This window comes from Acipenser ruthenus, chromosome 6 (assembly GCF_902713425.1).
Source record: "Acipenser ruthenus chromosome 6, fAciRut3.2 maternal haplotype, whole genome shotgun sequence".
Classification (NCBI taxonomy): Eukaryota; Metazoa; Chordata; class Actinopteri; order Acipenseriformes; family Acipenseridae; genus Acipenser; species Acipenser ruthenus.
The window spans coordinates 28,427,983-28,450,643 of NC_081194.1; the positions used below are offsets into that span (position 1 = coordinate 28,427,983).

Here is a 22,661-nt window from a genome sequence, read left to right on the forward strand (position 1 = left end):
TAATCTTCATTCATTATAATTTTTTATATCCATCAAAATTGCATTAAAACATTATTTGTGGTATTGCAAAAAAACATTTAACTTGAAGCTTCTCACGCTTTCATAAATCTAAACAGATGTAAAACTAGGGTTTCGAAAGAAAAAAAGAAAACTTTACGGCAGACGTGCCAGGGCCAGATTTAAAGCAAGTTTTTTTCCGGTTAGTTGAATAAACTGCAGTTTGATGTTTATTTTGTTCTAGTCTGTTCTTAAATCGGCAGTCTAGTACAGTTTATTGACTATACCAATGCTATAAAACAGACTTTAAAAAGGAGAAAACGTCTCTCTAAATATATTTGAGTCAAAGTGAAAATAAATATTAGCAGTACATCAATACACGGCACAAGCAGGTTGTTGTGTTAATTAGAGGTAAAACAAAGCTTTTTAAAGCTTTGGTTATTGCACCCTTAAACTGTGCTTGACCATGCAAGACAGGCAGTAAATACATATACTAAAGCTTCAAGACAGAATGGGCTCCATGTGTATCTCTCAGCCCACCTAAGGGAATGTGGTAACAGATCTATTCCCCACTAAATTAACAGTGCGATTTAGTCAGGTATATTTGCTATGAAGAAAATGAGGGATAATTAATCCATTGCAGTGAATGCAAATTGCACCCACTGCACTTATCTTATTTCTAATTAGCACAAATACTCCAGCACGGTGGGCTTGTTGGACTCCTACTGTGCTTTTGGTAATTAATTTCTGCTAGCCACATATTAGACACTTGATAATGCAGTTTATTAATAAACGTCACCCCCGATAACAGCTTGGTAGGAGAGGCAAATTAAGTGTTTCATCTTTATCACAATTCAAGCTGCCTTTGCATCTTGCTGTGGCTGCCCACAGTCTCCGCTTTGTATCAATCAATCAATCAATCAATCAATCAATATTGATTTTAAATAGCGCCTTTCATGGTGGACCACCATCACAAAGCGCTTTACAAGATAGTGAGACACTATATAAGTGGTTCTGATAAAATGTGGCACTGAGCAAGCCAGTCAGATTTAGAAGACATCTTTCATGCATTTATATTTTTATATCTGAATGCAGAGGCATAAAACAAAACTATTTAACTGAGAAGAAACTATTTGTTGCTGAGAAGGAGAGCCAAGTGTGTGAGGACTCCAAATCCCAGAAGCCTCTCCTTCACGCTTTGGCTTCCCTTCTCAGTAACCAAGCATTGTTTTTCAGTGTCTCTGCATGTCCATGTCACTTGGAGGTGCAGGACTGAAAAATGTACGAATTGTTCATTAATTAGTACTGTAATGAATCTTAGTAAGTAAAATGTTACTGTTAGGCTCTGCCACTTTAAATCTTGAGCACTCCTTTAACAGACGTAAAAAGTCTCAGTTGGCAGTAGAGTTACTGTGAGAACTAACTGGGCATTATAAAACAGTCTATCATACAGAATCTAAAAGTATTTCAGTGTAAATACTTATAAAGGATTTTGCCTTGGATAGTTTCTAGAAACAGTTTATGTATTTCATTGCCTATAGTATTGTAAGAGGGTTAGAAAGAAAGACAGACCAGGTGGCGGTGAAATGCAAGCAGGCCACTTTACAAGAACATGGCAAGTTTATTTCAACAAAACAAATGGAAGGATCAATGCGCAGCTAACTCGTAATAAGACTAAACCCGTCTCACCGCAAACTCCGTTCCTCCCTCACTCCCTCACTCTGACGTCACCCGGTCAAAGTTCACTTTTCATTCTGCCCCGCAGATTCCCCACACTCAAATAACACTAACAAGGTAAATTTAGACAAAGTAATAAAGTGATTTGGATTAAAAAAGAAGAAACACTCTGTTATTTGGGTTATAAGATGATAAACCTCTAACAAAGCAAAAAATACATGTTTACCATAATGTGTGTAACTAAAGGAAAATTGTGAGGCCAACAAGGTGATGGTAATTCATATTAGGGAAGATTTACTGAAATTATTATATTCGCTCTATGGGGTCTATTTTAATTATCTAAACAGAAGTAGGTCTGAATACTGCCGCTGTGTATTAATCCTGTTAGTGTTTTCTCCCGGGGTGATTTATTGACTGTCTTAGAAACGTTACTAAATTCAATACAACTGATGGTTTGTAACCACAGCCTGAATAAAATGTCATTGGCGCCTAAAATGGAACTGATGCTATGATGTATGATGTTTAAAATGTACCTACAACATGTTACAACTGGTCTATTCAGTAGCATCGAGTAACACATCACAGTATTTTTTTTTTTTTTTTAATAGTAATTACAGACTTGTTTTGAACCTACCAACTACCATACATCACCAATACTATGATGCCGCATTCTCACAAAAAGGAAAAGGAAAGCCCTGTTGTTGCACCCAGTGGCTAAGGAAGTAAAACAGATTTGTGAGTTTTTGAAATGCACTTGTTCATGGCCTTACTGATTTCATATTTGACAAAGAAAGCATTTAAACTCTACTGTAGGAGTAACTTTTCCAACAAACTTTTGATCTAATAGTAGAAACAATATACTGTAACTAGGCTAGAGTACCTGCTGAAGAAGTACACAAAAGTCTCAGTGGATTCTTTTGCCAAATAATACATTCACAACTGCAGAGGCCGTGCCTCAGTGACATTGTTTAGTACGGGCAGTGCAGACAAAAAACAATTCACGGTTTAACCAACAAATATAATAAATAACTGCATTTTGTATACCAAGCATCAGGTACATATTTATAAATGTATCTTTGATCAATATATTTCTTGACTCTTCTTTCTCGATGTATATTATATAAAGCTACAATCTGGCATTTATCTTATTGGAACAGCCGGGGGAAAGGGTTTCAAGTTACAAGCAGAGCATCTGCACCAGATCCCTTTGCGTTCTTGTTGAAAGCGAACCTTTGCAACCATTGTCTTATGCTGCTACACTCTACTTACTGCGGCAGCTGAAGGCAGATGCCTAAGCACACTGGCCACAGACCAGACTGGCAAAAAGCTGGCACTATCTTTAATCTCTAATCTGGAGATTTATTCTCCCATATCTGTAAATGGACCAATCTGCTGCGATTTCAAATTACATTTATCCAAAATATGTTATTAAGTCTCAAAGAAAACTGAATCATATAATACACAATCACACAGGCAAGACAACTGTTTTTGTGTGTGTTTTAGCTGGCTACTGGAATTGTACCTTATGAAAGCGTTGACAGAGAGCCACTGCCAGTTTCATTTGTTTTTTTCTGAGGTAAGCACAACGTTCAGTCAGGCATGCCGCATATAGGAAGGGGAAGGTTACATGTTTGTTTGTCAACAAGACTACATAAATATGATTTAAAACTGCTCTGAAATGACAGTCAAAGGCAATCAAATTTGTCTTCAATTAAAGCAAACATAAAAATTTTGGGACAACAAAACCACTTACATGTAGAATCAATAAGCATTTTCCCTACATAAATTTTGAACAAGACAGATCTGAATCTTGCATGATGAAGACATAATGTGTCATATTAATTAGGAACACAGACAAAAGAATGACTGCTCAATATGCAAATGTATGCAGCTCCAGCATTTCAGATGAAGCAGATTCCTACCTCTCTTTTTGCTCGATTCATCTTCATTGCTAATCATCAGAAGGCTGCCAAATGTTCACTGACACTAATGTATTACAGGTCAAGAGAAGCAGGTCTTCACCTATTACCCCCAAAACAATGTGCTTCCCTCCCGTTCCCACTTCAGCATTCACAGCAATTAATGCCAGATGCAATCAGGCGCCTTGAATAGAAGCTACTGGGGCTTGTTTGTGGCTTGGATTCATTAAAAAGGAGGGCAAAGAAAGGAATAAATTACTTAATTGCACAAAAAAACAGCAGCCAAGAGATGGGGAGTATGGCCTGCTGTGTGAATGGGTGGTAGTTCACTCCTGGAATGGGGGATTCTGGGATAGCTAAAGTATGGCCTTACACAAGATTTGGGTGTCCTCCAAAACAGATGGCTTCACATACCATCCATTCTTGTCTTTGTCAGCTTACTCGGCTCTTTTGTTCTTCCCAGCTTTCATGTGAAGTTCACAAAGCAGAATCCTAAAGAGATATATATTTTTTAGGGTTTGATCTTAATGTTGTTACCTGTCTCTGAAAGGTTTAAGAGCTGTTTTACGTTGTTGTTATACAGTGGGTATTGTATTGTCATATCTGTATCTATGCAAAGTACAATACATTTTTCACAATCAGTGCAGGTTCGAGAACGTTGCATAATGCATAATTCAGAATTGAAGGGTTAAACTTCACAAAGGTAAATCATCTGGCTTGGTCCTTTCAAACTTTATATAGGCTTCTACTTTCAGGTTTTCATTGAGAAAATGACCAGCAATGAGAATCAAATATTTAATAAACACAAAGATTACATTTGTGTTAAACAACCTTATTATTTTGGATATAGCTGAGAAAGTACAGTGCAAATAATATGGATTGGATTCTCAAAGCTTTTTACTCCAAATTGTCATTAGCAATATTTTTTCAGATAGTAAAAATGCACCCAATAAGACGTGTAAATTGTGTTTTTTTTTCTTTCAGACAAATGATGATTTTGAGTAAATGGCTTTGAATTTAACCCTATGTGTTTTGGTAAAAACTGTAATACTTATATGTGTAATTACATATTTTTTTCCAGACTCCATTTTCTGTGCTTCCCCTGGGAAACAAAGCTCCTTTTAAGTATGAACTACTTAAGAGACAGCATCAATGGGTCTCACCTTTTTCTCACTCCATTTTGGTAGAAGTTTCGGGTTGTGTGTGTGTCCATGTAGTTTTTTTTTTTTAGCCAGAGAAATTGTCGTTCCAAATGCAAATAACCTACTTAATATTAAAATACGAGAGGGTATATTTAAATGTTTGTGGCTCAGTTTCAATTTGGCCTTGTGTGACTTCTCATATCAGTTTTCTTAAACTGGGTTTTATGCTGTGTTAAAACACTGCAAGTGCAGCCTGCACATATATACATACACATATATACACACGTACATATATATATATGAACCTGCTTTATATCATGATTGCCGTGCAGGCATAATTTGTGAATATAAAGAAAGTCATGATATAAACCGGCTTTCACTTTTGCCCACGACAGCACATTATGAGTGCGAGAAAAAAGAAAGAAAACTAACAGTGAATTAAAGAGCAGTGTTTTAATACTATAGATTTAGTCGTTCTTTACATTTAAACAAATGCATGTAGTTTACAACAGGACTGTGGCAGGATGGTTTGCAGTGGTGAGGTGTGGTGACGTCACGGACCAGGAAGTAACTGAACCAAAACAGTGGATGGGCGGGTGAAACTGAACGCAACGGCGTTGAGCTGATTTAATAAATAATAATACAAAACAAAAGATTTAAACAAATAACAAAACACAAAACAAAAAGGCGCGTTGGCCAAACAAATAAACAGAAACAAGTATACTTAAATATAGCAATTGTTCTTTACTGTTTTCTCTCTCCCCGCTCCCTCTGCTCCCAGTACTCTCCTCTGTACACTCCTCGCAGCACGGACAGCTGCAGGTTCTTATACTCTGGCCGAGGGGTTAACTAGCTGTTAATTATCTTATTACCCCTCGGCCACAGTCTGCACGTGTTTAGCAAGGATGCGTGACTGTAAGCTAGTTAAATAATCAGTAGCTGATCAGCCAAGCATCCTCACGAGGTTTTTAAATATAAAAACAATAACAAATACGCAGCACTTTTAACTGCGCCGTAAACAAAAATACAAATAATAATAAATAAATATATAGGGGCGGGACACTCCGCCACACATGCCCCCCTTGTGCGCAGCACACATGGCCTTTTCGGCCACCTCCCCCCTTAGTCCCCAAAGTCCTCGCTAGCAGTCCCGGCCCAGGAACAGGGGCAGCAACGGGCCAAAGGTGGCGGCCACGGTGGGATGTCCTCCTCCCACCCAAACAACTGTAGCATCCTGGTGGACCACGCACAGGCCGGCTCCTCCGGCCAAGGAAATTTTGGGGGTGGCCGGCAGCTCCCCTCCGTGGGGCTCTGGCCACCCTTTCTCCTGCAGCGAAATTGCTGCGGGGAGAGCTGGTCTCCTGACCTCCCCCCCTTCTTCATGGCCGGCAGCTCCCCTCCGTGGGGCTCCGGACACCCTTTCTCCTGCAGCGAAATTGCTGCGGGGGAGCTGGTCTCCTGACGTCCCCCCCTTTCTTCATGGCCATCAGCTGCCCTTCATGGGGCTCCAGCCACAGTATTTCCTGCCGCGAAAGTGCGGCTGGGGGAGCTGGTCTCCTGACCTCCCCCCCCTATTCCGTGGCCGGCAGCTCCCCTTCATGGGATTCCAGCCACAGTATTTCCTGCCGCGTGGCAGGACTGGTAGCGACCCCAGGCAAAACACGACCCTCGGGAGGCGATGGCAGCAGCAGCGGACCCTCAGGAGGCGAACTCGGGAGGGGAGCCCCTGGCCATGGAGGCGGCAGTGGGAGCTCCACTTCTCCCTTGTACCCTGTAACTGGTGGCTCTCCAGGCGATGCGGAGCAACAGGCAGCCCCAGGCGATGCGGAGCAGCAGGCATCATTGGGCGATGCGAAGCAGGCATCCTTGGGCGTTGCGAAGCAGGCATCCTTGGGCGGTGCGAGGCAGGCATCCTTGGGCGGTGCAAAGCAGGCATCCTTGGGCGGTGCGAGGCAGGCATCCTTGGGCGGTGCGAGGCAGGCATCCTTGGGCGGTGCGAGGCAGGCATGTGGAACCAGCAGGTATTCACCCTCTGCTGGTGAAGATGGAACCAGCAGGTATTCACCCTCTGCTGGTGGAGGTGGGAGGGGCAAGCAGTCCTCCCACGGCGGCTGAGGCAGAACCAGCAGGTATTCACCCTCTGCTTGTGGAAGCGGTGGAGGTGGCGGAGGCAGAGGCAGCAGGTATTCTTCCCCTGCTGCTGGAGGCCTGGGCGCTGGATGCACAGGCTCCCCCCCACTGGGCGCTGGATGCACGGGCTCCCCCTCTCTGGGCGCTGGATGCACGGGCTCCCCCCTCTGGGCGCTAGGTTAGAAAACTGTCGGAGCTACGGTACACCAAGTCATCGCCCCAGAAGGGAAGCGATGTGGCAACCGCGGATTGGAGGAGAAACGATTGCACTCGCTAACCAAGGGGGTGTGAGTGACGGTACAAAAGGGGATGTGGCTAGGTGATCTGTACCTTTTGTTATGGTTAAGAGCGAACCGCGAAAGGAAAAACTGTAAAATAACCGTGAGTGTTTTGTTTGTTTGTCATGTTTAATTATACTTGTTTGTTCTTGTTAGATAGTTAACATGATCTGGAACTGTCGCTTAATGCCAGCACCAAACCCAGACAACACTGCACAACTGTTCATGAATAAATTGTATTTCACCATTCGCACTTTAGCACTCACTCTGGACTTGTGATCGTGTGTCTTGTGTGTGTTTAAAACTGTGTTTATTGCTTTGGGACTGAAACCCGTGTATTTAACTGAGCAATACACATTGTTGTGTATTGCCAGTTCTCATTATTATTTACTGTTGTCAAGTGGCTTTGGATTACAATTAAAACCATCATTTCACCAGTAACTTTGTTGTTTGTCATTCTCTTGAACACGGCATCACCTCTACACCTGCGCACTGCAAACCAATTTGCCACAGTGTCATTATCTAAAAAAAGCATGAACTGTCGACTGATGAGAGCTATCAATTAGGCATTGCACTTAGTCAGTCTTATTCACAAAAAAACAAAAAAAAGAAAAATGTGGTGGCGTTGGTGTTTTGTAACTGACCTGTATCCCGTTAAGACCGTCCACACAGCACCCGGCAAGCCATGATGAGCATGCAGTACCACCGTCTGTAGGGAGTGTGGCACCATAACCTGCCACCTCACCTCCCGGTCTGCTGGCTCCTTCCCTTGCTGCTGTAGTACCCCGTCCCTGGTGGCCAGACTACTCCCCTGTGCCTACAGCACCTTCTGTAAGCAGCTTCCGGTAGCATGCTGAAAGCTGGGCTCACGGTCCTGACTGTACTACCCCGGGATAGTCAGCGCAAGGCTCGGGCCTCCCTGGAACCGAAGAACCCCCTTCTGTAGATCTAGCTGGCTGCCGTTCTGCTGGAGAAAGTCTAACCCCAGGATACAAAGGTCCTGGACTGCCGCAACCCAGGCCTCATGACTAACAGTCAGACCTGGATCTTCATGGCCCACTTCCCTCTCATTGGTGACAGACCCCCAGTCACTGTGCACAGCTGCACGGTGGTGGGCTCCATGTGGGACTGCTGAGGCAGTCAGGGGGAAGATTTAAAAGGAACAGCTGTGCATCTCCCCTCAGCTCCCCGGTTAGTCGGCTCGCCTTCTCTCCTCGCTCCAGCCGTGCAGCTTGGCCAGTGTCTCCATCTACACCACGAATGCTTCCCAGCTGCTGTTGCCATCGGATCCCGGGTTCTTTATTCCGCCTGGCTGTTTTTTCGACTTCCCACTTGTTCTCTACAGCACCTGCTCTGACTCGGCTCTCCGTCTCCTGCTCTCTGCCTCCCGCTCAGCAACGTACTCTCGCAGCCATTCTCGGGAGACGCCTTCTTTGCTGTCGATCTCCGCCTGGACACTGATGCATCCTGTTTTATCCCTCCTCAGACCCAGACACAGAAAACACAAAGTTACAAGTATGTGAGGCTTCGACCAATCAGTGGCCACTGACCTTTAATTAACAACAATGTAATAGATTATCACGTTCCTCACCCAATCAGAGTCGTGTACAGAGTTTCACGTGTAGACTGCCTGATCCAGCGGCAAGTCCCAGCACAATGCTGTACAGCCACAGGCAAAGCTGGTCCGCCTGCACCCACCACTACAATAATAATAATAATAAATAAGAAGAAGAAGAAGAAGAAGAAGAAGAAGAAGAAGAAGAAGAAGACAGTAGACTCCCGCTAATCCGTGTTTCAATAATTTGTGTTTAGATAATCTGTGCGGTTTAATACAGTACATTATCAAAATGTATTAATGCAGAAATCATCTGATCTACGCGGAAGCGGGTATTCGCGCGCTTTATTAGTGCAGAAATCAGCATAACTGTGCGGAAGCTGACGGTCATCATTTAATTTAATTCAATTAAATTGAGTACAGTATAGTGCAAGCCAACAGACAGTACTGTGGTCGCAGCACGGAGGACACGACAGCACAGCCAGGGGGCAGGGTCCAACCCCCCCAGAAGCAGCTGACAGCACCATGACCATGCCCACAACTTGGTGGTCGCATCCAGGGAGAGACCCAAGCCCCTACTGAAGTAGCAGACCGCGTGCACAAGTTCCAGGGACCAGCTACAGACTGCCGGCGTCTGGTCCATGAGTTCATCTGGGCCAACCTTGTGGCGAATACCAGATCGCTTCAGGACTGTAGCATTGTCTCTTCGGGGACGAAGAGAACTGAGGGGGGGAGCTGTGTAGCAATCTGGACTATTTGTGTTGTGTGTTATATGGTTTTGTGTCGCTGTTCCGTGTTTTGTCAATGTCCTGAGTGTCTGTGCATGTGAGCGAGTGCACCTGTGGGGTGGGGGGGAGCGTGATCGAGTCATGGTCCAAGTGTTCTTGTGAATGTTGCCCAGTAATGTGTCTTGATATGTCTAAATGTTACATGTTTTCGCAGGGTTTTGGGGTATAAAGGAGCAGCTTGCACGCTGCTGTGGGCTGTGTTGTGGTGTGCTGACCTTCTCAATAAAACCTGAATGAGATCTTGCTGAGGTTGTCTGCCTCCCTTTTGTTTACCCCAGAACGTTACAAGAAGAAGAAGAAGAAGAAGAAGAAGAAGAAGAAGAAGAAGAAGGAGGGTTCTCCCCAGGAATTCTGTACAGCTAGGTGGCAGAACATTATAGCTGGGAGCACTTTTAACGGAAAAATAAACTTGCCTTACCTTACCTTAAATACAGTGCCTTGCAAAAGTATTCAGACCCCTGACCAATTCTCTCATATTACTGAATTACAAATGGTACATTGAAATTTTGTTCTGTTTGATATTTTATTTTAAAACACTGAAACTCAAAATCAATTAATGTAAGGTGACATTGGTTTTATGTTGGGAAATATTTTTAAGAAAAATAAAAAACTGAAATATCTTGCTTGCATAAGTATTCAACCCCCACACATTAATATTTGGTAGAGCCACAAAAGAATTTGAATAATGTGTTGTCTTTCGTTGATTGTATCTGGTTGCGCTTTTTTTATGTTCTACATTTTTTATTACTGTTTTTTATTATGGTAAATTACCGTGCTTATTTAGGCACTCTACGATTTGACTGGGGAAAGAAAACATAGGTTTATTGGAGTTCACAAAAAATACTAACGGTAACCTTTTCACTTCCTTTTTAGCGTAATTATTGAGCTTATTGCTTCATTTAAATTGTTTTCTTTGTTAAGTTTTCTATTTTTGTTGTCTATTTTTGTTTTTAAGTGTTCTACATTTTTTTAATACAACTGTTCATTTTAACCTTTTTTTTTTAACACAACATGAAACTGGAGTGTAATAATCCAGCACCTCTGCACTTAAGCATTTGTTTATCAGCTAACAAGTGTTCAGCTGATATCCCATACAGCCTTTATACATGAACCCCCAATATCTCTCAAAAGCACCTGGGTACATATTTTTATGATATCACAACAAAAGGAATACACTTTTTATTTATTTATTTATTTATTTTTTTGGTGCATATGTATAGCTATTATGTACTATATATCACTGCGGAAGGGTGGTGGGTAATTCACTGACACACAGGACACAGAGAAGTAATTCGGGAACACCGCACAGGTGCCCAGTTTTATTATGGGAGCGTAATTTCTTTTCAGCCCGCAGAGGGCACTGTTGTCTGTGGTCTGCCGTACCAACTATGATAACGACAGCGCCACAACTATACCGGGGCGGTACAGAATACAGGTGTTCAACAAAACAATAATCAAAAGGCGAAAGGAACAGGGAAAATAAAGCACAGTAAACAAAACTACAAAATAAAAGGTGCTGCGCTCGGCAGCTTCACCCCAACCGTTGCTACCCGCACGGCCCGGGTCTCCGTCCTACACTAGCGGCTCCCTCAGCCTGCTATACACTGTTTATCGGGGCTGCCCAAGGTTTTTCCCCGCTACCGCTAATTAGTTTCTTTTCTTTTCTTGTTGTTGGGATTTCTGTCCCTGGAGCTTTTGCTCCAGCGCTTCCGCACGCCTTTTACGTCTCAGAGGGCAGACCTGAGGGAACAGCAGAATGTTAACTTATAGGGCCAGCAATTTCCCCAAGACCCGCCTCTCAGCCACTCAGAGAGAAGGAAAGCCCACACACCCTCTCTTACACCTCTCCGTGTCACTGCCATGACTGACAGGCGGATATTGACGGGCTGCTGCCCTCTCCCTGCAGCACTATGAACACATCACAAGAGTCAGCACAGGTCTCCCCCTGTTACAATTTACCGGAAAATAATCTTAATATGTTTAATCAAGTAGTCAGCACAAATATAGTATTAGGCGGTGGATTGCACTGTCTGCATTCATTGTCACTATTTTTGCTTAGAAAATAATCAGCTATTTTTTATTATTTTTTATTTTTTTAGTCATTTTAACGTTTAAGCCTCTCGGAGTGCTTAACACACAGAACCCGCCCCTTCAACTCTCTGATTGGTTAAATGTTGTGTCAAGACGTAACACAGTGGTCATGTGGTTCCAAGATTTTTTTTTTCACCCAAAAATGCACAAGTGATCTAGTCTGCTAGAAGCACAATCAATCTTTTTTGTTAAAGGCCCAGCAGCATCTGCAAGATGGGGGGGGATCGGGTTTTTTCAGCCGGGCGGCGACAGCCACTTCACCGGGCAGCCCTCCTGGCTGAAAAGGGCTGAGGAGAACCCTGAAGAAGAAGAAGTAGTACCTGCATCTGAATCCTACAGTGACAGTGCAAGGCTCTCGCCAGTAGAATGTGGTTATAATATAATATATTTTGTTCTTGTTGTTATTGATGAACCAGTATGTCGGTAGTCCACAAGTTCAACACATTTCACAGTGCTGTCCACTGGGACTTCTGGAACTTCGTTATGTAGTATATTAGTCTTGCAGCAAGCTGCTTTTCAGAAGTCTGTTTGTCTTCTTTAACAAATTCGTGGAACCAATTATTTTTTAAAATGTTTTCATATTTTAAAACAAATCTTGCTCAATGAATTTTCTCAAGGCTAGCATTGCAATAATACAGCAACGTTAATTAATAAATATTTTGGTCAGGGATTCAAACTGGATTTTGGACTCTGGTTCCAAAAGTTCAGAACAGCTGATTTCGTTCCGTTCCGGTTCGAATACTGGTTAACACTGTTTTTTTTTTTTTTTTCTAGCCAAGTAGGCTATTGTATTGGTATTTATTTTCTCGAATTAAACAAAATAGCATGAAATACAGTAAACACCAGATAACTCAGCACTCAAAGGGAAAACGGTGTGACAAGTTATCCATCTGTATCAATAAATACACTTACTTCCTGTCTATAGAAACAACAATGCCTATGTTGCAGCCTTAAAAGAAAATGACAGCTGTCCGATAATTTTTTCTTTTCTCCGTTGCAACTTTCTTTTGCCTCAGTTTGAGTTTATAAATTATTTTTTTTGTTTAACAATTCAGAATAGCGACATTTCCTAACAATCTTGTGGATTAGCATCCTTACATTTAACGTAATAACTTAATGCAATGTTTGTGCGAAATAAACTCTGCAGTTAATCGAGATCATGGCTCCGTCAAATATGAGAATTTTTTCTCCGTTCTGTTCCACCTTTCAACTTTGTGGTGTTTTTAACTTAATATATTTTTTTTTTCCACGGGGCTCTACATATCTGCCATATATTTGAAAGTAATACCAAAAAATATATTTCTTATTACATAGCTACTCTGTTTTAAAATATAGAATATATGCTGAAAAAATCCTCTCCAAGTAATCAATTACATATGAACACTGTTTATTATTAAGCACTAAGGGGAACATTGTTATCATCAGTATGCACATTTCACAGTAAGACATACTACTTTTCTTTACTTCATACTTCTTTTGGATATAAAATGTCTTAACTCTTAATATCCAGGAATATAACTAGCAAACCTAGCAAACGATTAACAAAGCACTTCACTTGCCACACATACTTACAGCTTTGTTTTTTTGTTTCTGTTCCATGAAAGATTTCGTTTTTTATTTTTTTGTTTATCGTTCCGGTTCCGTTTTGAATCACTGATTTGGGTACAAACTTGGCTTTTTAGGTGCCCATAATAGATGGTACTTAAGCTTGTGTACAATGAATTGCATCTTATTGCTGAGGGGGGGGACAGAACAATCTAGGTTGGAGGTTCTCAAAAATATTTCCCAAAATATAGTAACATAGTGTGTGCGTTTTACAAAAGCGATCTTGTTTTACAATCAACACTTCTACAAGAGTTTAAGAAACAAACTCAAAGGGATATTACATCATCAAAAATAAAAAATAAAAAACAAAAACAAAGAGCCCTACTTATAGCAGAGCTTTGTTACAAAATACAGCACAGGACTGCACAGTATATATTATGCACAGTATAAGTGAAGTTTGCATGTGTGTTGTTTTGTCACTCAGGACATTTTTACAGTGTAAATAAGTGTAAAAAAACTAAGTTTTAAACAACTTCCGGATTTGCCCCAGCCCACTTCCGGATTGACGAATACATACCCGAATTCATAAACGAATACAAGTATGAATACTAATAGCATGGGCACGAATACATATACAGATAATGGCTCTATGTACCACCCCTACCTGGTAGGCTGCCTGGGCTTCCCAAATTAGGCAGGGCCCTAGCTGGCTAGCCCAGAACTCCCGTGGCCATGACGCGGTGGTAGCCAACAGCTCAAACACGACCAGGTAGGCTTCTGGGTCATCCTCCACCGTCATTTTCTGTGCCTGCGCCTTTGGGGCCGTCATCACAGGTCCCATTGATGTATTGTACCTCTCCTCTCTCCTTCTCTCCTCAGCCTCCTGTCTGCTATCCAGCACCTCCAACAGCGCTGAGATTGTAAAGAGATCCATCCCACTTCTGACACCACGTGTGGCAAAGTGGCTTGCAGTGTGCAGGTGTAGAGGTGATGCCATTATGAAACAGAAGACAGACAACAAAGTTCACGATCCAAACAGGTTTTATTTTTTATAATCCTGGTCTGGCAACCACAAAGAATAATCCCAGGCAATACACAGCAATGTTTCTAAAGAATGGGTTGCAGTCCAGAAATAATAATACAAGTATTAACGCACACCAAGACACGATCACAAGTCCAGAGTGAGTGGTTTACATGCAGGTTGCGAAAATACAATTTATTGGTGTACAATGGTGAAGTGTTGTCCGGGTTGGTGCTGGCCTTACAAGCGATAGCTCCCGGTTTGTGTTAGCCGTCTAATAATAACAAACAAGTACAATTAGAATCCAACAAAACAAAACAAACACTGAACACTCACGGTTACTTTATTCTCGGCCCTTTTAGGTTTGTCTCAACCATAAACAAGGAACAGATCGCTTAGCCACGTCCCCTTTTGTACCGTCAGTAACACCCCCTTGGTTAGCGAGTGCAACCGTTTCTCCTCAAATCTGTGGTTGCCACATCGCTTCCCTTCTGGGATGATGACTTGGTGTACCCCCTTTCTAGATGGCCGATTTCCACCTTTCCCTGGAATTAATTGTCAGCCCATCCAGTCCGGGGCACTGTTCCCTTTGCACAGCAACCTCACAGGTCGGGAGGTATATTTATAACCAAGATTCATTCTCTCTGTCACAGATGCCAATATCACGGATCCTGAGATGAGCTTTGATGTCAGCCGTGCTTCATTCTGGTATGCAGCTCAAGTGGTGTATCCTTTTTGCAAGGCAGTTTTTCCAGTTTTTCGAAAACTACAAGTTTTTGTTTAAAAACTTCTCTGCATCAGAGAAAATACCTGTGCAGTTTGGTGAATATCTGGCCAAACCACCTCCAGAAAATGTCTGTCAGCACATGAGTACAGGAAAGGAAAGAGACAACAGTGGCCAGAAATGTCTCATGCTGTGCTACAAATATTGGCATTGCCAGTTTCTAGTGCCAATGTGAAGAGGGCCTTTTTGACGATGAAAGTAATCACAGGTCGCAAAGACAGAGCAAAGATGTTGAAAGAAGCAATGAAGAAAGAAGGATGATCGGCTACAACAAGTTTGACCTCTGAATGTTAAGTTTTAAACTTTTTTTTTTTTTTATGTAGCAGGGAAAGTACTGGTATATTTGTCATACTATAGGAGTGTGCTTTGTAATTATGATTTTTTTTTTTTCCTAAACATATCAAAGCTGTAAAAAGAGATGCAGTACAGGATATAACTATTCAAATTAACACAAAAAAACTAACCCAAACAAATACGTTTTCAAACAGGATTTAAAAGATGAAAATGTGCTCGCATTCCTGATATGAATCGGGAGCACGTTTCAGACGAGGGGCATTATAACTTATAACAAAATGCCCTGCCTTTGACAGAATTCAAACAAATTTTAGGGACTGTCAGAAGATTAGCACTTTCTGATCTCAGGGAACGACCAGGGACATATGTGGTCAGCAGCTGTTGAAGATAAGAAGGGCCAAGACCATATAAGGCCTTATAGGTAATAAGAAGCACTTTGAAATAATAATAATAATAGCATCAGCAATAAAACAAACAAATGAGCTGGATGCAGTAATTGTATAAATTAAATATGTGATTAAAACCAAGAATCGCAAGATTAATCACAATTAATTTTTTTAAATCGCCTGACAGCCCTATTTAAATATATGTTACGTAAAGGTATAGGTAAATAAACATGTTTTTGTAAAACTAATAAGTGGCTAATAACCTTGGAAATATAGTAACCCTTTAAGTCTACTGCAGCAAGCTGTGTTAAAAGCATAGCAAACTGTAGCGAAGCATAGTAAAAGCATGATAAAGCAAAGATAGGTAAGGTAAAGCATTGCAAAAAAAAAAAAAAATGTAAATATAGGAACTATTTGGGTAAACTACAAAACTACCATGATAAACTTTAATAGTAGAATTATTAACAAAAAAACATTTAAAAACACAATGGACCATTGTGCATGTCTGCCTCTACTTGTGAGTGTATTTAATGTGAATGTAAGTAATGCGTCAGTATGTATGGTCAGTATGTACAGTAGATCAGCAATTGTCAAGTTTGTTTCTAATTAAAGTAGGCCCGAACCCTGACTAGGTCGTTCATATGTATATTATAATCAGGACTGTGTCTGCCCTCTTCAGCTGTCTCTCAGTCCTCAATGTATCTAATTTTGTAAACCAATGTGGACCGTGTGAGTCTTAATGCAGTCTGGTAATTAACAAAAGACATATTTTATTTGAAAGAGACCTCATTAAGAGTCTCTGACAAAAGTGAGCTGAGAGCTGCGTTGATATGTAGGGCCTATCTGCAGCAACCAATACTAGACGCCTCAGGCAAACACTGGAATGAATGGAGCCTCCTCCTGTTCCATAGACTGCCATGGCACTGCACAACTATGTGTTACTTTCTCTCAGGGAATGAGAGTTTGGACATTTTTGCACTTGTAGCAACACTTAATCAAAGTTCTAAGCTAAAACGGGGGGTATATTCAATTGATCTAAATGGTGATGGATCTAAATACTACTGTTAATCATTTAAAAAGTCACTTTCTGAAAAACATCTATAACAGTGTCTATTATTGTTTTTAAAAATAAGTAAAAAGCCAAGATTGGACTTACGTGTAATATTTAAGCAGTGGCGGTATTTAGAAGTCAAGCATAAAAGCATTGTGATATAATCAGATATGACCTCCTAGCAGGTCTGTAGGGTTGAGTAGGTAGTTTACAGATGTGCTTCCTGTATCATGTCAACCCTTACCCCGACCCCATTGTTAAATCCCCTCTGAGGCCATTTAACAGATAGGTCATACTTGTTACTCCACAGGTTGATGGATGTGTTTATGTTCTACCAACACCTACAGTCTATGTTTTAGCTATTACAAAGCTACTTTATATTCTAAACCCTACTCATTTCTTTACAGAGTGTTGTCATTTAATTGTACTGTGTAGGGAATACATAAACTGATCTCTAGCATAAAACCAGAGGACTGTGTGTATTTTTAGGTGCTTTGTTATTACAGTACACCCTCGCTATAACGCCCTTCATTATAACGAATCTTCGGCTATAAGAAACCTGGCCCCTGCCCCCCCCCAAAAAAAAGATAATATAAACACACACTATCAACATCCCGGTCTGTACGCACGGGATGACACCTCCACCGCGAAGTCAACTCTTTTGTCTAATAAAAAGTGAGTGCTGTGTAACTGCCTCCGAAATGAAAATCATTTTATGTTGCAACAAAGCTGGAAACTATATTGATCATTTGAAAAAAGGAGTAACGCAGGCATATCTCGGTCATGGTTGTCAAAAAGCACTCTTTTGTGGCTTGTTCAGCAACAACACGCAAAAGCAAAATTGATTTAAAAAAGAATTGAGGATCTGATGAACGTTTCATGTCAAACTTTTCATGTTGGGTTGATTTGGAATAAAAACTCAGTTTGGGATTCTTGCATGTTGGATTAAGATTTGGTGCACTTTGAAACGATTCATGTCAGATTGATTTTTGCTTTTTGTACTGTGTTTTTAACAAATTCGATAAAGCAAAGGCAGAATACTGCATACATGTGATACATGTACAGGTACATGTAATTCGACTTTTATTCACAATATCATGTCATTAACTTACTCCAACAGTTTATCATTCATTTTGATTGTCCTTTCGCTATAACGAACCACTCGATATAATGAACAAAAGGCTTTTTAATCTGTCAAATGACTGCTTTGTTTTATTTTTTTTATAAAGTAGTAATAATTATTATTATAAACAATGGCTGGGTTTACGTGCACATGAACAGTCTTGACTCGGTGACGTTGTCATGCAAAACAGCAAAAGAACGTCCTTTGGTCAGCAAGACTTCAAGGGTAGGGTCAATCGCTTTCTCACGATAAAAACAGCTGTAAAAACCCATGTAAGCCGGAGCAGGAATCGTGCTTGTGGCTCAGGAGGTTTCAGCAGTCAAGATCCCGTTTTTCTGACTTAATATCACGTAATCTCCAGCAGAAAGGCTCAGATAGGCTATTTTTTTTAAATGCCGCAGGCTTTAGCCAATCAAATCAAAGTAGTAATTGTGAGGCAATATTTGGGTCGGATCTTCCTCTCACACAACGAATCATGTGCAAGCCACATTTGATTGACAGCTTGCGAGGCAGTTGGCGCAGATCTGTTGAGTCTGTTGAAAAGTCACAGACGTTTATCTTAATGTGCATTTTTAAAGTAAGTTAGTAGTAGTGTGGCTGTCAACATGGCAAAACAAATATGCACACACTTTAAAGAGTTTAGTTTAGTAGAAAGGCTCGAGTGAACAGGATTAAGACAGCTGGCCGAATGCCGTCAAATACATTAAAATTGCTGTCCTTTGAAGAGATATGTGCGATTTTCTGGAGTGTCATGACTATATAACTGCAAGCCCAGACACATTATCCTGTGTAAAAGTTGCTTTCAGCTTCTTGCATTTTATTTTCCTTACAGTATTTCACACTGTGAATTCATACTTTTATCAGCGCCGTGCATTTGGTTACTATGGCAACGCGTTCAAACAAATACCGATTTCATGATTGGGGTTCAAGTCATACTACAATGACCTAGAGAGTCAGTGGCATGTATGATGTTACAATTTATCAATAATAGTAAGGTATCTGTGGTTTTAAAACTTCATAATTATTTCTACATCGTCTTAGAAATGTAAAGAAATCCAAAAGGTTTTGTCATTAAGGTTTGCTGTTAACTTTTCTCCCGTGTAGAGATTTATTTTAAAGGCATCAAAATATGGAAATTGCACGTTCCTTTTCATCAGTGTTTCAACATCATTTTAAAAGGTTTACAAAACTCGAAAAATGTTGCTGAATTTGTCACTCAAGGCTGTTTTAAAAAATATATATTTTTGTCTGCTTGTTACGTTTTTTGCAGCCAACACAATCTTTGTTTAGCTGTACCTGAGAAAATGCAGTGAAAACAAAAACAGACATATTTAGCTGGAAACAAAGTATTCTCAGCACAGCAAAGATTTTAGTTTTGGTTTGAAGGCAGCAGGAGCTTAGCCTGATTTTAAATTTTTGCTTGACAGACGCCCTTATGCAGGGCGACTTACAGAGGTAACAAATTATTACAATATAGCTAAGAGATTACAATACAGCTAAGAAAAAAAGCAATACGGTTTTTTGTTTGGGGATTTTTTTAGTTTCTGTTTGCACTTTTTTTGTCAAATGAAACGTTTTTTGTAATTACTGTGCACAGTGTGTTTGTTTCTGTTGGTTGTATGCATATGTGCTTTGTAACTACTGTTATAAACTGCAAAAAATGTTCGCCTTGCTTCACTCGACACTATACATCTTCAGTCTTGGCTACTTTGCTCTGCTCAAACCCCAGGGGGAAATTTGATGTATTCATTGATGTATTTGAGTTAATTGATTTAAATCATGTTTGTAACGTCAGACCCTAGGTACTTGCCCTTCCACCCGAAGTTGGGGCCCACCCACATTTCCATTCCTAGCTACGCCCCTGCTTGGGACTGGACGATGGGGAGGGGCGGGCGGTAATGGGAGTGTTAGTGTTCATGTATTGAGTGTGTGTGCTGTCCTGTCCTTCCCGCCGTCTGTGTGTTGCCCTGCATGAGTCTGTGAGTCGAAGTGCATTTTGTGTCTAGGCAGTTCTGGCGGGCTACCTGGGGTGTCACGTGCACAGTGCAGCTGTATATAGATAGGGGTTTGTGTTGGTTCTGCCAGTCAGCTGCTTGCACGGACCGAAGGTCTGAGCGATTGGTCCGTGTGTATGTAAATGAGTGTGTGTGTGTGTGTGAGCAAATAGGGCGACTGGGGAATCCCTATTTAGGAGCTGCCTGCGCGCAGCTCATGGGGGTGTGTTGTGATTGTGTTGTTGGTGCTGCCTAACTTAGATAATTGTCTAAGAGTAGGAAATAAACAGTGGTTCTCAACCTGAGATCTGCCTACAGTGTCTTTCAGTCTACACCTGCTGGGAACCCACACGCACAGTCATTACAATATATTAAAGGAAACTGACAACAAAATATACAGTATAATTTGAAATGCATTAAGGTGAGTAATAAACTGACTCCATTGTGCTTTAGCAGTTGGTTCAAACAACTTAAACAGCAAATGCTGGAATGTTTCTGTATAATTCTGTGTAAATAAATATAAAACTATAAAGATGGAGAAATTAGTTATTTTTTTGGATAACAAATAATAATAATAATAATAATATTTCAGCTACAAATAAACAGACCCAAACAAATATGTTTTCAAACAGGATTTAAATGATTCAATTGTGCTAGCATTCCTGATATGAATCGGAAGCAAGTTCCAAAGACGAGGGGCATTATAACTAAATGCCCTGGCACCGACTTTTAGGGACTGTCAGAAGATTAGCATTTTCTGATCTCAGGGAACGACCAGGGACATATGGGGTCAGCAGATTTTGAAGATAAGAAGGTCCAAGACCATGTAAGGGCTTTTCACCCGACGTCATGCAAATGAATGGGAAAGGTGGGGGTTGATATGTAAATTAACTATGCGTAAAGTACTCGTGCTGTTTTTGAAGATTATGGGTGACATTTTGTGAAAATGTGGTTTCCATGACAGAGAACTGGTACACGAGTGAATCTAAGTTGCTGTAATAAAGCAAAATACCCTGTGTCTGCTTGATTAATAATGCGCTTTACTGCTCTTGACCAAATTTTTTTTCAATTTGAAGAGGCTCGTGCTGTCAGAGATGCTCTCCTTTCTTTTAAGTTGTGTTGGATTTACTGCTGTGTTAAATATTAATGATGCAAACCAATAAAACACAATCAATAAGTTCATTTGCAATTTTATTTGGTCAGTTCTGAGAGGTCATCAACAACTTGGATGTTGTTGCACTGTTTTGGGTGATCGAGCTGGCTTATTACATCCAGTTCACAAACTATATTTATTAACGTGGAGGGCAGACGCGCGTTGTCTTTGGACATAGCTGGGATCAAAAAAGATATATACAAGATATATACAACATGACAGACCAGACACAGCAAAAAACAATAATAAAAAAAGGCCGCCCGCATTAGCATTAAGGTGAACTACTCCACTGCTAACCATAAAATCGCCCATCAGCCACTACTTTCTGCCATCTTGGAATCCACAGTAACAACTGACCTGATCCCTTGCAATATTTATAGTTAAGGATAAACACGCTCATTAACATTTACACGTGAAATGCAGGTTTCCATGCGAAACGGGGCGTGGATTTTCCCATGTGTTTCATCATTTACACGAGTAAATGAGATTTACCCTATCCCTCTCTTTGGCGAGTTTTTTTCGGCCACAAACCTGATTTACCCAAGTAATTCTCCCAAACGTGCACGCGCATCGCCATTTCACGTGTAAACTGACCCGCATGGAAACCCCATGACTGTGACCTTTAATCTCTGTGGGGTCAATCTGCTTCTACACTATACTGCAGAGCAGATGGAGAGTTGAAAGGACAAAAATACCACCAAATATAAACCTGAAACCTAAACTACTGAAACCAGCCTAAAAAACTAAGTATTGTTGAACAGTCACAATTGAAACAATCATTTCAGTAACATACATTCCCCGCTACAGCAGTAATTACAAAATTGATCAGTAACATTAAAAAGTACTGTAGATTACCATAACCTACCTGCATATGCACTTGTAAAAATCTAAGTTTGATATATGTAAAGACATAGAGATGCCTCCATATACATCCAGATTATGATACTCTCAAGAACATGTGGTAAAGAATGTCCCAACCATGTTTCATCACTTTTGGATAAGCAGTTGTGTAGATATGTTTTAAAATATAAATATGACACACAGACAGATGATCACACAGACAGCTACTATAGAACCCCGACATTTTACAATATGACGCATACCCTGTGTGTAATGTAGGAGGCTGTGTGGTCCAGTGGTTAAAGAAACAGGCTTATAACCAGGAGGTCCCCGGTTCAAATCTCACCTCCGCCACTGATGCACTGTGTGACCCTGAACAAGTCACTTAACCTCCTTGTGCTCCGTCTTTCGGGTGAGACGTAGTTGTAAGTGGCTCTGCAGCTGATGCATAGTTCACACACCCTAGTCTCTGTAAGTCGCCTTGGATAAAGGCGTCTGCTAAATAAATAAATAAATAAATAAAAAATGTGCATGACTGAGCTGCCTTGGGTAGCATTGCACCTCTTGTATAATGCATAACTATATATAACACACATATTCTCCCAGTATTTTATGGTACATACAGAAGGCATGTCCTCCTTCACTATCCCTGTTGGCTGGAGGAGTATAACGTACTAAGACCCTTGAGAAATCACAGAATGAGAAACTCAAGACATTTAAACTTTCACCTTTTACTTTTTGTATCTGCTGCTTTCTGATGCAGGTTTCTAGTTTTTTAGCCAATACGTTTCCATCATGTTTGACATGTAAATCATTGTAACTGATATAAGATTGAATACAGCATGGAGAATATCAGGTATTACTTTCATAAATAAAATGATCCTTCAGATGGG

The 22,661-nt window shown here is 40.8% G+C and overlaps 1 protein-coding gene across 4 annotated transcripts in view; it reads left to right on the top strand.

The window, feature by feature from the left end:
• LOC117410913 (ribosomal protein S6 kinase delta-1-like) overlaps positions 1-22,661 on the top strand; it is a 154,601-nt gene that overhangs the window by 112,477 nt on the left and 19,463 nt on the right. Inside the window, exons 16-17 of one of the 4 annotated variants that reach the window (XR_009328866.1) lie at positions 14,002-14,109; positions 14,797-14,851. Coding sequence is in view for 1 of the 4 variants with exons in the window: in XM_059025314.1 (XP_058881297.1) it covers positions 14,002-14,046 (45 nt within the window). In the remaining 3 variants the exon portion in view is untranslated. Of the gene's footprint in view, positions 1-14,001; positions 20,081-22,661 lie in introns of those variants that run through there. The other 3 variants (XR_009328867.1, XR_009328868.1, XM_059025314.1) reach the window with 3 other exon arrangements.